The following is a 14,310-nucleotide window of genomic DNA, read 5'->3' as shown; positions in this document are numbered from 1 at the left end:
GGTTCTCTCATCTCCACAAAGGAACTCTGGAGCTCAGTCAGAGTGACCATCGAGTTCTTCCCTGACCAAGGCCCTTCACCCCCGATTGCTCAGTTTAGCTGGGTGGCCAGCTCTAGGAAGAGTCTTGGTGGTTCCAAACGTCTTCTATTTAAGAATAATCGAGGCCACTGTGTTCTTGGGGACCTTCAATGCTGCAGACATTTTTTGGTACCCTTCTCCAGATCCGTGCCTCGACCCAATCCTGTCTTGGAGATCTACGGACAATTTCTTCGAACTCGTGGGTTTTGTTCTGCCATGTGACCTTGTATAGACAGGTGGGTGCCTTTCCAAATCATCTCCAATCAATTGAATTTACCGCAGGTGGACTCCAATCAAGTTGTAGAAACCGCTCAAGGATGATCAAACAGGATGCACCTGAGCTCAATTTCGAGTCTCATAGCAAAGGGTCTGAATACTTATGTAAATAAGGTATTTTAAAAAATATATATATATATTTACAAATTGGTCTAAAAACCTGTTTTGCTTTAAAAAAAAATATATATTCTAGAATAAGGCTAACGTAACAAAGTGGAAAAAGTGAAGGGGTCTGGATACTTTCCAAATGCGCTGTATATGAACCTCAGCTGTGATGTGTTCTATAAGCAGTTTCCTGGAATGAGAGTATAAAGGTAACGGCTGGGGATTTTTATTGTTATTACCTCTGTTTCAGTTTCACAAGAACAGCAAGATTTAACATTTCCCCATCCTGTAAGATAAGATCTCACTTAATTTTCCCTCAACTAAAAAAACATGCCTAAAAGCCTTCCATAGTCCCCTTTTTAAAAAGTAATTTAATTGTGTTACTGAAAATGGTTGAAACTTACAAGAAACCCAAAGTCACAAAAAATGACAAAGAAATAGAAAAGATGTAGGCCTATAGTGGTTTTCTAATGGTAGTATGCAAACTGTGACTAGAAGGCCATTAGATGATACGTTCCCAGGATTGTGAGTCAAACCTGTTCTGATTGGAATGACAACATTTCTTTTGAACTGGTTCAGTTTACAGTCTGCTGACCTCATCACAACCCCCTCTGTCACTGGAAGACTGAGATGAATAGCAGGGGGTTTTCTTTACATCGCATTTCTCATCTATTCTCAATGCTCAGTTTATCTTGGTATTAACTTATAGGTGTCATGAATTATAGATCTTTGGTTTTTATGTATACCTATTTGAATTACAATTCCATACATTTCCAATTTCAGGGATAGATTGACAAATACAATGTTTGTATATGTTTTGTAAAGAAACAGTTAATCTGGTGGTTTGTAGAATAATTTTGCATTCTGTAAAGATTCACTATGACTCAGTGTGAACAGAACCCTCCTGCGAGGTCCAATGTATACTGAACAAAAATATAAACGCAACATGTAAAGTGTTGGTCCTGTCTTTCATGAGCTGAAATTAAAGTTCCCAGACATTTTCCATATGAACAATAAGTGTATTTCTTTCAAATGTTGTGCACAAATTTGTTTACATCCCTGTTTAGTGAACATTTCACTTTTGCCAAGGTAATCCATCCACCTGACAGGTGTGGCATATCAAGAAGCTGATTAAACAGCATGATCATTACACAGGTGCACATTGTGCTGGGGACAATAAAAGGCCACTCAAATGTGCAGGTTTGTCACACAACACAATGCTACAGATGTCTCAAGTTTTGAGGGAGCATGCACTTGGCATGTGGACTGCAGGAATGTCCACCAGAGCTGTTGCCAGATAATTTTATGTTAATTTCTTTACAATATGCCTCCTCCAACGTCGTTTTAGAGAATTTGGCAGTATGTCCAACTGGCCTCACAACCGCAGTCCACGTGTATGGCGTGGTTTGGGCTAGGGGTTTGCTGATGTCAACGTTGAGAACAGAGTGCCCCATGGTGGTGGTGGGGTTATGGTATCGACAATGAACACAATTGCATTTTATCGATGGCTATTTGAATGTACAGAGATACCGTGACGAGATCCTGAGACCCGTTAGGTCATTCATCTGCCGCCATCACCTCATGTTTCAGCAAATGTTTCATGTCGAAAAGATCTGTATATAATTCCTGGAAGCTGAAAATGTCCCAGTAATGTCATGACTTGCATACTCACCAGACATGTCACCCATTGAGCATGTTTGGGATACTCTGGATTGACGTTTATGACCGCGTGTTCCAGTTCCTGCCAATATCAACCAACTTCGTACAGCCATTGAAGAGAAGTGGGACAACATTTCACAGGCCGCAATCAAAAGCCTGATCAACTCTATGCGAAGGAGATGTGTCGCCCTGCATGAGGCAAATGTTGGTCACACCAGATACTGACTGCTTTTCTGATCCACGCCCCTACCTTTTTTTAAAGGTATCTTACCAACAAATGTGTATATCTATTCCCAGTCATGTGATATCCAGAGACTAGGGCCTAATTAATTTATTTCAATTGACTGATTTCCTTATATGAACTGTCACTCAGTAAGATTGTTGCGTTTATATTTTTGTTCAGTATATATTCCTGATCTAACAACCACTTTTACATCGAGCTAAAAGTGCATGTTTTCATCAGCTTAATACAAGTAAATTGTGAATTCAAGTTGTGATCACAATCTGAGTCAAATTAAATATTTTATCAACTCATATCAATATCACAATTGCACGAACCAAGAAGAACAGTAATATAGTTATGACGTTTGTAACCAATGCATGTGACAAACTGTAAGTTCTGTGAAATTGCTCAACACCTGCCCAAGTCATTAGTATATCAAATGTAATTCTATTTCACCAATCCTTATTTCAAACAGCAGTGAAACGGTTGTTTTGTCTTTTTAAAAAAAAAATCCCTCTGAGATCCGGCCAGCCAACTGATAGTTTTGTTATTTTGACATTTAAAGGTTAAACATATATCTAAATGTCATACTCTATCTGCAACAAGTGGAAGAATTTCACTGACTTTTGAAACTTCTAAAGCAAAGCTGGATAAAATAGTTTGCAGCACCAATATTGACAGTTGCGTTTGATTTGATAGGTTTTTGTTAAATACATATTGACAGTTGCGTTTGATTTGATAGGTTTTTGTTAAATACATATTGACAGTTGCGTTTGATTTGATAGGTTTTTGTTAAATACATATTGACAGTTGCGTTTGATTTGATAGGTTTTTGTTAAATACATATCGACAGTTGCGTTTGATTTGATAGGTTTTTGTTAAATACATATTGACAGTTGTGTTTGATTTGATAGGTTTTTGTTAAATACATCCTTATTTTCCAAATTCAAAGTTTATGTATAGATTATGATTGGCTAAATTATTCCCATGGATGAAATGCAAATGTGTGGTTTTGTTGAAAAGATCAGAATGTCAGATAATCATATTTTGATGACTATCCAGACAAGATGTTTCTATTGCTATTAGTTCAACGTGTGCACTTATATAAAGATAAAATATATAATTCGTTTTTGTTTTTACATCTTTGTAGCCTAGTCTAGTGAACTCATTACAAATAGCCTCAGGTCATACATTTGAGAAAGGCTACATGAAAGTAAACAATTATTAAAACTGATTCAATGTGCCTTGAGACTACTACTGGGTGTTCAGAGAGCTGTAATTCCCAGAGTCAAAAACTTCAACTCCCAGACTCACTTGCTGTATTGTAGACATGATCAACCAATAATAATCCATTGACAACGTCTTATTCCGAGGTGTGCTAAATTAGAGAAGCTTCTTCAGTAAAGTGGTGCTGAAACAAAGTAAACCTTCTCCAAGTCGCGAGTCAAGGGATTATTTTGTAAATGGGTAAGTTGTTTTTCTTAACATTTTGGAAGTTTATTAATCATGTTGAGCACCATCAGCTTTTATTATTTTAGCTGGAGAGTAATCAACATGTCTTGTCAAAAGCACACACTTAGTTATAATGGTGACGTAGGCTGCAAATTGTGGCACTGTTTAATCATTTATTTCAACGTTTGCAGTTAGACAACAGCCTACTGTTTTTTGTAACCTCGATCACACATTTATGTTTTCATTATACGAAATAAACTGTGATGGGAAGTTGTGAAATGGCACTTACATTGGGTAGGCTATTGTTTTTAATAGAGGCATAAAAACATACATATACATATAAACATGACATCGTTTTCCATGCAAAGGGTACGATTCTTAATTTTATTTGTATTTTAAATAAATGTTATAAAACTTAAAATATTTACAGTACCAGTCAAACGTTTGGACAGACCTACTCTTTCAGGGGTTTTTCTTTATTTGTACTATTTTCTACGTTGTAGAATAATAGTGAAGACATCTTTGGTGGGCCGTCTTTGTTCCCGAGTGGCACAGCGGTCTAAAACACTGAATCTCAGCGCTTGAGGCGACACTACAGACACCCTGGTTCGAATCCAGGCTGTATCACAATTGGCCGTGATTGGGAGTCCCATAGGGCAGCGCACAATTGGCCCAGCGTTGTCCGGGTTTGGTCGGTGTTGACCGTCAATTGTAAATAAGAATTTGTTCTTAACTGACTTGCCTAGTTTTTAAAAATACAAATCGAAACTATGAAATAACACATGGAATCATGTAGTAACCAAAAAAGCGTTAAACAAATTTTATATTTGAGATTCTTCAAAGTAGCCACCCTTTGCACACTCTTGGCATACCCTCAACCAGCTTCATGAGGTAGTCACCTGGAATGCATTTCAAACTTTAAGACATGATGGTCAGTCAATCCGGAACATTTCAAGAACTTTGAATGTTACTTCAAGTGCAGTCGCAAAAAACATGAAGCGCTATGATGAAATTGGCTCTCATGAGGACCACCACAGGAAGGAAGACCCAAAGTTACCTCTGCTGCAGAGGATAAGTTCGTTAGAGTTAACTGCACCTCAGATTGCAGCCTAAATAAATGCTTCACAGAGTTCAAGTAACAGACACATCTCAACATCAACTGTTCAGAGGAGACTGCGTGAATCAGGCCTCAGGGTCCAATTGCTGCAAAGAAACCACTACTAAAGGACACCAATAAGAATAAGAGACTTGCTTGGGGCAAGAAACACGAGCAATGGACATTAGACCGGTGGAAATCTGTTCTTTAGTCTGATGAGTCTACATTTGAGATTTTTGGTCCCAACCGTCGTGTCATTGTGAGATGCAGAGTAGGTGGGCGGATGATCTCCGCATGTGTGGTTCCCACCGTGAAGCATGGAGGAGGAGGTGTGGTGGTGCTTTTCTGGTGACACTGTCAGTGATTTATTTAGAATTCAAGGCACACTTAACCAGCATGGCTACCACAGCATTCTGCAGCAATATGCCATCCCATCTGGTTTGAGCTTAGTGGGGCTATCATTTTTTTTCTCACCAGGACAATATCTCAACACACCTCCAGGCTGTGTAAGGACTATTTGACTAAGAAGGAGAGTGATGGGGTGCTGCATCAGATGACCTGGCCTCCACAATCACCTGACCTCAACCCAATTGAAATGGTTTGGTATGAGTTGGACCTCAGAGTGAAGGAACACCAGCCAACAAGTGCTCTGCATATGTGGGAACTCCTTCAAGACTGTTGGAAAAGCATTCCAGGTGAAGCTAGTTGAGAGAATGCCAAGAGTGTGTAAAGCTGTCATCAAGGCAAAGGGTGGTACTTTGAAGAATCTCAAATATAAAATATTGTTTTATTTGTTTATCACTTTTTTTCCCCATGTGTTTTTTCATAGTTTTGATGTCTTCACTATTATTCTACAATGTAGCCCTACAATGAGGCCCTTGAATGATTAGGTGTGTCCAAACTTTTGACTTGTACTTTAATTCGTCACTAAGCAGAAACACTTGACATACATATTTCAAGCCAATATAGAAATATAAGGAGCATTCCTTCCTAATTACTGGCTTGGAGAGAGTAAGTAATTAAATAACTGATGGGCTGATAAAACTGGAACACTGGTCAATTGCAATGTATCATGACTTAAAGCTGGAATCCTTAGTTGCTACACCATTTTTGGGCGTATACATTAATTATATATACCCATTGATTCTTGAAGAGTATAAACTTCTAAATTGCTCATGATCTTAGTTCAACCTTTGCACCACATCAGAATCAGAACCCAAAATTCAAGTTATGCCCCAATATTTGTCAACAATGTAAATATAAACTCACACTGTATAGCCTCAAAACATGATTAAAACTAAGGTTGATATCATGGATGTCAGTCCTTGCATCCATAGCTCTGCTTATGAATTTGAGTGGCTATATTTCTCCAAGGCCATCCCACAGCTTTTTACCAAAACGTAGATGGAGTGACCACTGTTATTGTTTCAATTAAGGATTCTAGCTTTAAGCAGGTTAGTATAAACTGTAGATTGATGTGCATGAGATATACTAAGTACTTCAATTTACTGTGTACACAATAACAATTTACTCTGCCACAATGACATCCCTTTTCCTTCCAAAAATGTCCTTTGTACATTGACGAATGTACATATTTGAACAAATGAAATAGGGAAGTCGAGAGCTTGGGAATATACATTTCTATTTGCAAAAAGATTGTTCTGAGATAATTGGCTTTAAAGTTCTGAACCCTCATTGGTTTGAATGGTGTCAGCAATTTTTATCTTGTATTATTTTGAAAATAACAACATGGATTTGGGTATTTAGAGTACTATATAGGTAGAGAACATTGAAAAGAACAAGGCTATGTCAACAAAATTTTGACAAATTCAGATATAACCTTATAGTCCAAGGTCTCAAAGTTCTATGGAAAGCATGATTCAAGCTGATTTCGAAAGAAAATGATATATTGGGTTTGCAGACAAGTGATATCAATTATGTTTGGTGGGCTATTGAAGAGACTGCTACTCTCCTTGAGGAAGAATATAATGTTAAAAGGTTAGAATGTGGGTGTTCAATGACAAATACATTTGACTTTCAGTTGTCATGGCTGTACATGGATCCATTCACTTTCAACTTCAGCCTTTAAGTCTTTTAAATTTGTATCAGTACTAAGGCTGTATCAGTACTAAGGCTATTCTCAGGCACTTAACATGTTATGCCTGAAAATTATGTGTGTTTGGGGGGGGAGGGGGGGGGGTTGGTTTGATGGATGATCATTTGATTATCAAAGTATGCAAATTAAATACTGAAAATAAAACTGCCTTTTACATTACATTTTGCATTTTCATTCACATGTTGTAATGCTTTCATATCAGGCAGGGTACCACATAACTGCGGTTAGACTCATAAGCAGGAAGTGGTGTTGTAACCATGTGGCTTTATATTAAAACTGCGTTTTCTTTCGTTGTTACTGGAGTGTGTGTTAGCTTACAGAATATTCAGTGATAGATCACACGTATACTTGTTCTTGCTGTTAGCACAGGACTGGAAATGCAATCATAGGTGAACCAAGGCATCAGCTTTTCACATAGGTAGGGTTTCATTGCATCTTGTTCTGGATTAAATGCATGGGACATACACCATTCTTTGCTTATGGTAAACAAATTGCCCATATGGAGTGGAGGGTGTGTGCTCTGGCCTAGTTGTCACTGTCTTTTCTCTGTGCCTTGTGGCAGTATTTGATTCTGAAGGGGGGCGAGACACCAGTCAGAGACCAGTCATGGAGGAGGGCAGAGGTGTGGAGGGGACACTGAACCAGGTAAGATAGGACAGGTCATTTATGACTCATATTGTCTCCAGGCAGCTTGAGACACTTGGCTGTCTTTTTCTGCATGAATTTAGAATTTACATCCACATTGGAAAGAGAGAGTTCAATTTTGATGTGCGTCTGCAAGAACACATTCACTTCCAGTATGTTTACATTCTTCATTTCTTGTGTTGTGTGTTTCATTTCCCCCTGCTTTCAGTTCTCTATTTCTTCAAACGTCAAATTAGCATGTCAAGTATTAGGCTCCTATAAAGGGATTCATTTTCGTAGAAGAATTGTGTGTTTCTTCACTACATACAGTAAGTTGTAAAAGAACAAAACCACATGTAACCTTAAGTCACATTCTTTACATGTCTCTGATATGTCTGACTTCATGTGTGGGCATACAATATGATAACAGAACTATATGGAAAAGGGAATGAGTTACATTATACAAATAACACATTTAATTGAAGTTGTTGTTATTGAAGAGTGTATTTCTATGTTTACCCTTTGCACATTTTCATTGTTGCATACACTTCTCAAAAAATCCTCATCATATGAAATAATATTACTAACCCCCTGGGCCCACACTGGTTGAATAAACATTGTTTCCAGGTCATTTTAATGAAATTACATCGAACCAACGTGGAATAGATGTTGAATTGACGTTTGTACCCATTGGGAAGTGACGCCATGCAATATCACATCTGATCGTTTTATCTTATTTCTCAGATCAGTAATCAGCAAAGTGATTATTTAATGTTATAGTAAGTAGGCCGTGTCTCATAGAGCGTGAAAGAATATACATTTCTCTCTATTTGCACTATCTACACAAACAGAAACTGGAGTTCCACTAGACACAGTTCTGGTAATTGAAGATGAGAAAATAAAAGTTAGTGCAGAGATGCATCAAATTTCCAAGACATTGCTGTGAGATGAAAGCCCAGTGGTTTCTGTGGTGACAAGTGGCCTGTCGATAGCATCAACCCGGCACGCCACCAACAATCATAGTGAGAGTCTTATCGACACATTGACGACAACATTTCCTATGCCCTTTTCCAAAATGTGAATGTGGTGGAAATTTAGATGCTGTTTACTGACACTCTTTCACAACGATATTCATGCCTTTATTTTTGTGTGGTTAACTATGATGAATATTGTATGGTGGGCTTTATGACTCGGACTGCAGTCGTTTCCTGTATGAAACCTATGTCGCGTAGAGCTGACTGACATCTCTCTGTTTTGTGGTCCAGCCATGAATACGTTTATTCAGTATAGTATACAAATAAAGCAGTAGGCTTATCTTCTAATATGTACTGCTTACTGTAAAAAGGGTTTCATCACATTGTTCAGTAGTCATATGCAACACATGGATTAAGTTTTCAGAAAAATACTATTTCTGCTTTTCTGGAAATATGTTGCCCTCTATGACTAATCCATATTCCAGTCATACATGCTTTTGCTTTGTTCATAAGAACTTTGCATTGTATCTTTCATCTCCTTGATTAGGTGTGAAGATGGCTGTGTGTGGAACGATTATTCTACAAATTTGTAAAGCACCTGTCCTAAAATGACTTTGAAAATAACCTACTACCCAACGTAAGTCATGGAAATGTATCCATAGCAAGAGAGAGAGAGCTGGCGAGAGAGTAGCAGCTGGCCAGTCAAGGCAGGAAGAAGACGAAAGCGAGAGAACATTGCATGGTGCTGGAGGAGGCCCATTGATAAAAGATGGGGTGTTATAGCTGGGAACTGTGTCTATGGGACAGCTGTATAGAGCTGTGAGTCAGTCAGGGCTATCCCAAATAGGGGCCCACATCTTCACTATTACTCACCACTGGGTCCTGCTTCTCGGAACCAGTAACCACAGAGAGGAACCTGATTCAATTTGAAACTCTGCTTGACAGTTGCCTACAGCTCAGCATACGCCACAGAAACAAAATAGTCTCTGTATTCAGTCATTTGGATTGGGATATTGTATTGACATACAGTATTTCATTTTCTGCTCTCATTTGAGAGCAGAAATTGTAATAAAAAATATCAAACTTCTACACTATCAGTCCATAGCTCTGTGCAAATTCAACCTGTATGCTTGTGCACAAAACTGATATAATCAGACATTGTCCCTTTGTGAATTTTGCCAAAAATAATAGTTTTACTTTTCAAATATTTATAGTACAAATTATGATGACACGGTGTCTGCAGTTTTGTGAATATCAGCTTCCTATACTTTGGTCATTTTAGTGTCAGTTTGACCGGTTTGAAGTATCATAGACACTTCTCATCCAAATGAATGCCTTGAATGTAAGGGCAGTAATCTGTTCAGGGCTTAATTTCTGCATGCCTCTACCGTTTCATTTCTCATTTGGTATTCACCGCATTTTGTGACTTTTCCCTTTTCTACTCGTTTGTTTGATTTGTGTTTGCTTAAACAACATTGTTACAGAGTAAGCTCCAAGTTCAACATAATAATCAAATCCTGAAATATGCCTCTGAAAACTACTGGACCAAGAGCTCTACTGATCATTTCAAACAGATAATTGCTAATTTAATTTTAACCTCACCCTTTTTGCATTCTCATGGAACATATTCTAATCATGTGAACTACTTCCTAGGCTACTCCGTCTTTTGTCATTTCTAAATTACATTCATGACGTTTACTTTCATGTCAGTGGAAAATAAATGTATAACAAAGGGCCTGTGAGTAAAAGCTTTGGTGGGAAAGATGCCTTTTCATAAGGTATATAGAGCTCGATATCTTCATATTTATTATTCAACTAGACATCCTTGTCACCAGGCTGATAATCAGGTCTAGACCGAAAACCCCATATGTCTGTTGGTTTCCCTTTATACAGGATGTATGGGTTACTTATTGAAAGTGGTGAAGCCAACTCTGTCATGTTCTGAATGTTTCACTTGAAATTCTAAAAAAAGTTTCCTAATGTATGATTCGTTTATTTTCTTCTTGCAGTTCTGTTTTGAAGACTTATATGTTCAGTAATAGTATGCATCCATATAATTTGGATGTACATCTATCTGATGGTCTCTACTGTAGAATTCTGCAGCGATGGAGATTTCTGACTCAGCCAGTGAATGTGAGGAGCCTCCCAGGTCTAGCCCAATGGAGACAGAGGAGAGGTCCTTCATAGCCAATTTGCACTGTTTCATGAAGGACAGAGGCACACCCATAGAGAGGATACCACACCTGGGCTTTAAGCAGAGTGAGTCCATGTTCAAAGGATTTAGCCGTAGCTTTATTACTCAATCTCTATTACATAGATACGTTTTCCCTGCTCCCCAGATCACCTCCATCTTTGGGGTAGTTTGTAAATGCATGTGTTTTAAGACAATTCATAGGGAATGATACAATATAATAGTAATTATAGAACTGTGCAATGTCCCCTAATGTTCACATGCATATGGTTTCTGCTCACAGTTAACCTGTGGAAAATCTACAAAACTGTTGAGAAGCTTGGCAGTTACGACTCTGTGAGTACACCCATATCGTACAGTTACAACTCTGTGAGTACACCCATATCGTACAGTTGTATATTTTTTACACTTGACCTGGTTGTTGATCACACAGACATGGCAGTGGCAGCTACTCACATTTTTTATGTTGCGAAAGACACCATGCAGCTTAGGTTCTTGTGTGGAACATTATCTTTAGTTGACAGGATGTAAACATGACCATACCCACCACATTAAGAGCAGAGTCCACACTGTCTGCTGAATGAAGTTTCCACTCTGTGGCATGTGTACATGCTCAATGCGCTGAGAGAGGAAGGGTTTCTATGAAATGCCAATTCAGTTCACAGGAGCTTAGCTTATAGTAAGACGTTGTTCTCTATTTTAGTAATGGGCCAATCATCTCCCTCCATATAAGCTATTCTTTTTTTTGTGGTACTTATTTCCCCATTTTCTCCCCAATTATGTGATATCCAATTGGTAGTTAGTCTTGTCCCATCGCTGCAACTCCCGTACGGACTCAGGAGAGGCGACGGTCAAGAGCCGTGCGTCCTCAGAAACACAACCCTTCCAAGCCGCATTGCTTCTTGATACACTGCTCGCTTAACCCGGAAGCCAGCCGCACCAATGTGTCGGAGGAAACACCGTATAACTGACAACTGAAGTCAGCATGCATGCGCCCGGCCCGCCACAAGGAGTCGCTAGAGCACGATGGGACAAGTACATCCCTGCCGACCCGGGTTGTGGTGACGCCTCTAGCAATGCAGTGCCTTAGACCGCTGCGCCACTCGGGAGGCCCCCTCCATATATTCTTAATATAAAAAGACAGATTAGACAGTCGTATACTTTACCTCAAATTAATGCATAATGGTTCTGGATGAGGGATTTAGAGGGGTGTGTTTGCTCACTATGGTGTGTTTTCCAACAGGTGACAGCACGACGGCTGTGGAAGAATGTGTATGATGAGCTGGGGGGCAGCCCAGGCAGCACCAGCGCTGCTACCTGTACCCGCAGACACTATGAGAGGTGAACACTGCTCCAGATAATCTGTCTTCAACTCACTCCATCTCTGCTTGTTTTCATTGTGTAATTTCTTTTGTCTTCAATGCAGGCTTGTTTTACCCTTTGAGAGACAGTTGAGGGGAGAGGAGGACAAACCTCTGCCTCCAAGCAAACCACGCAAACAGTACAAGAGGAGCCCTGAGGGAAGCAAGTCTGAGGGCAAGAGGAAGAGGCCCCATCTGGAAAAGGAGACGGACTCTGAGGTACTTCACTTTTCACCTGTTTGTGACTATTGTCATAAAACTCACTGGCTGTTTTCTATTAATCCAGCCTATGATTGTCATACAGTTACTGTACCCCAAACTGTACGACTGGAAGTGAACTCTCCATGTTGTATTATTTCAGGGCCAGCTACACTCTACTCCATCGTCTCCATGGACCACTCCATCTGAAAGGCTCCACCCAGACCGTCCTCCACCAAACAATGAGACTACCGTCAGTGACGACCTCTCTTCCTCTGCGTACTCCCTATCCCAGCCAGGTCAGGTCCAGTCTTCTGCTTCAGACATCATCTCCCCTCTGGAGAAGAAGAAGCGTATGGCCCAGGCCAGCCTGAGTCAGTCCCAGGACTGTCAGAGCCCCACACAGGAGGACCGTAAGGGCAGGCCCTCTGTGATCCACTGCTCCCAGTCCCCAGGGCTGGTCCGTTCTAGCCGGACACGCACTACCTCGGAGGGCTCTCCTCTCCCTCCGTCGTCCTCCTCTTCCCGTAGCCCATCCCCCTACTCCATCTCCTCTGAGGACTGTCCAGCACTAACTGAAGAGAGGCCCCCAGTTCCAAAACCAGAAGTACCTCTTCCTTTTTCCAGCAACCCAATATCTGCCTGCAGTGGGGTCCACAAGCCTCAGAGCTGCAGCCCTGATGTCAAGAAATATGTTGGCTTCCCTGGAGGACAAAGAGATTTCCCTCAGGTCAGCCCTCTACTGGGTGACACAGTTTCTATCAAAGGTCAGAGTAAAAACTCTGTATGGAGCCCTGTCTGCAATGGGAGTAACAGACGTCCAGCTCACCAAATATCCCCACCAACGTCCTGCACGTATACTGTTAGGTCTTGCTTGGTTCCATCCACCTCCAGTTTCACTAAAGTTTATCCCAAATCTATAGAGCCTTTGCGGCCTATACCCTTTCGACCAGGTTACACATTCCATCAGAACCCAAATAGGCCCATGTTACATGATAATGATCTGATCTATACTAAGAAACTACATATGGTCCCTCGACATTATCAGACAGAGAAAAAGGAGAAGTCCACGACAATGTTGCCAAAGCCACTTCCAACGCAACAACCTGTATTCCACTCTAATGTCAGCATACCAGTGTCCTACCTCGTCCCAGCCTATGACAGGACAAGGGGAGACTCTGGACAGAAGCCACCTGTACACCCATTATTTCTATCCACCAACAGACTGCCTCAGTCCCAGATCAACCCTATGTACCGTCATGCCGCAACGGGACACACCAATGCTTCCCCTTATGAGCCTGCTCTCTACTCCTATCCCTATTCCATTCCTATGTTGAATCCCCATACTGGTTACAGCATCACTGGCGTGCATTATCCTCAAACTAGGCTGTGATAGCCCAGCCTACCTCTCGCAGAGCTTATAGACAATGTGACAAGTCAAATGGAGATAATGACAGTACCTGCTTCGTTCTAGACATTTTCTAAACTTGACTCGAACACAGCTGCATTCTATGTGAGTGATCAACAGAGAAACGTTGTTGTGATTATTATCCCGAGATGGGCTCCCCACTGTGGCAACTGATAGAATTGCACTAATAAAAAGGACTCATCTTTCTGTATTTGTAACAATAGCCCTCTGGTTTACTGCTATGTACGTTTTTTTATTGTATGATAAAATTATTTTGCATGGAAATAATATGAAACAACACAGATGTAATTGTTTATTCTGAATAAAATCTAAAATAATTCCTGTCTGATCCAAGTCTGCATTCTTTGGTAAGTAAATAACCATGGTCATTTGTAATTTTCGACATTTATTTTAATTAGTTGAGGGGACGTGCAGCACTTAATCCATGGAAAGTAGACCACTGTATTTCATTAATGCCAATAAACGCATGCTTTTTTGCAAATAATAATAATAAAACATTATTTTGTAAACCAAACACTAGGGCAGAGA

The 14,310-nt window shown here is 40.0% G+C and overlaps 1 protein-coding gene across 2 annotated transcripts; it reads left to right on the top strand.

The window, feature by feature from the left end:
- The first annotated feature begins 3,684 nt into the window (after nucleotides 1-3,684).
- On the top strand, nucleotides 3,685-14,103 carry arid5a (AT rich interactive domain 5A (MRF1-like)). Of its 2 annotated transcripts, none has more exons than XM_021606011.3 (7): nucleotides 3,685-3,808; nucleotides 7,568-7,650; nucleotides 10,697-10,862; nucleotides 11,078-11,130; nucleotides 12,038-12,135; nucleotides 12,221-12,374; nucleotides 12,517-14,103. In XM_021606011.3, the coding sequence occupies exons 1-7, from the start codon at nucleotides 3,805-3,807 to the stop codon at nucleotides 13,744-13,746; spliced, it is 1,788 nt and encodes a 595-aa protein (XP_021461686.3). In that variant the 5' UTR covers nucleotides 3,685-3,804; the 3' UTR covers nucleotides 13,747-14,103. The 2 variants fall into 2 exon arrangements, with proteins under 2 accessions (XP_021461686.3, XP_021461687.3); XM_021606012.3 differs by lacking the exon at nucleotides 3,685-3,808 and adding an exon at nucleotides 7,183-7,423.
- The last annotated feature ends 207 nt before the right edge of the window (nucleotides 14,104-14,310 follow it).

Source organism: Oncorhynchus mykiss, chromosome 6, assembly GCF_057628025.1.
Source record: "Oncorhynchus mykiss isolate SJ-2025 chromosome 6, ASM5762802v1, whole genome shotgun sequence".
Taxonomy (NCBI): Eukaryota; Metazoa; Chordata; class Actinopteri; order Salmoniformes; family Salmonidae; genus Oncorhynchus; species Oncorhynchus mykiss.
The sequence above is the reverse complement of the archived record's forward strand: the minus strand, read 5'-3'. Positions and strand labels throughout refer to the sequence as shown.

Bases quoted from the DNA above. Each gene is read 5' to 3' on its own strand.
- arid5a (XM_021606011.3), top strand. The intron at 10,863-11,077 runs GTGAGTCCATGT...TTCTGCTCACAG, and splicing joins ACACCTGGGCTTTAAGCAGA to TTAACCTGTGGAAAATCTAC. The intron at 12,375-12,516 runs GTACTTCACTTT...GTATTATTTCAG, and splicing joins AAAAGGAGACGGACTCTGAG to GGCCAGCTACACTCTACTCC.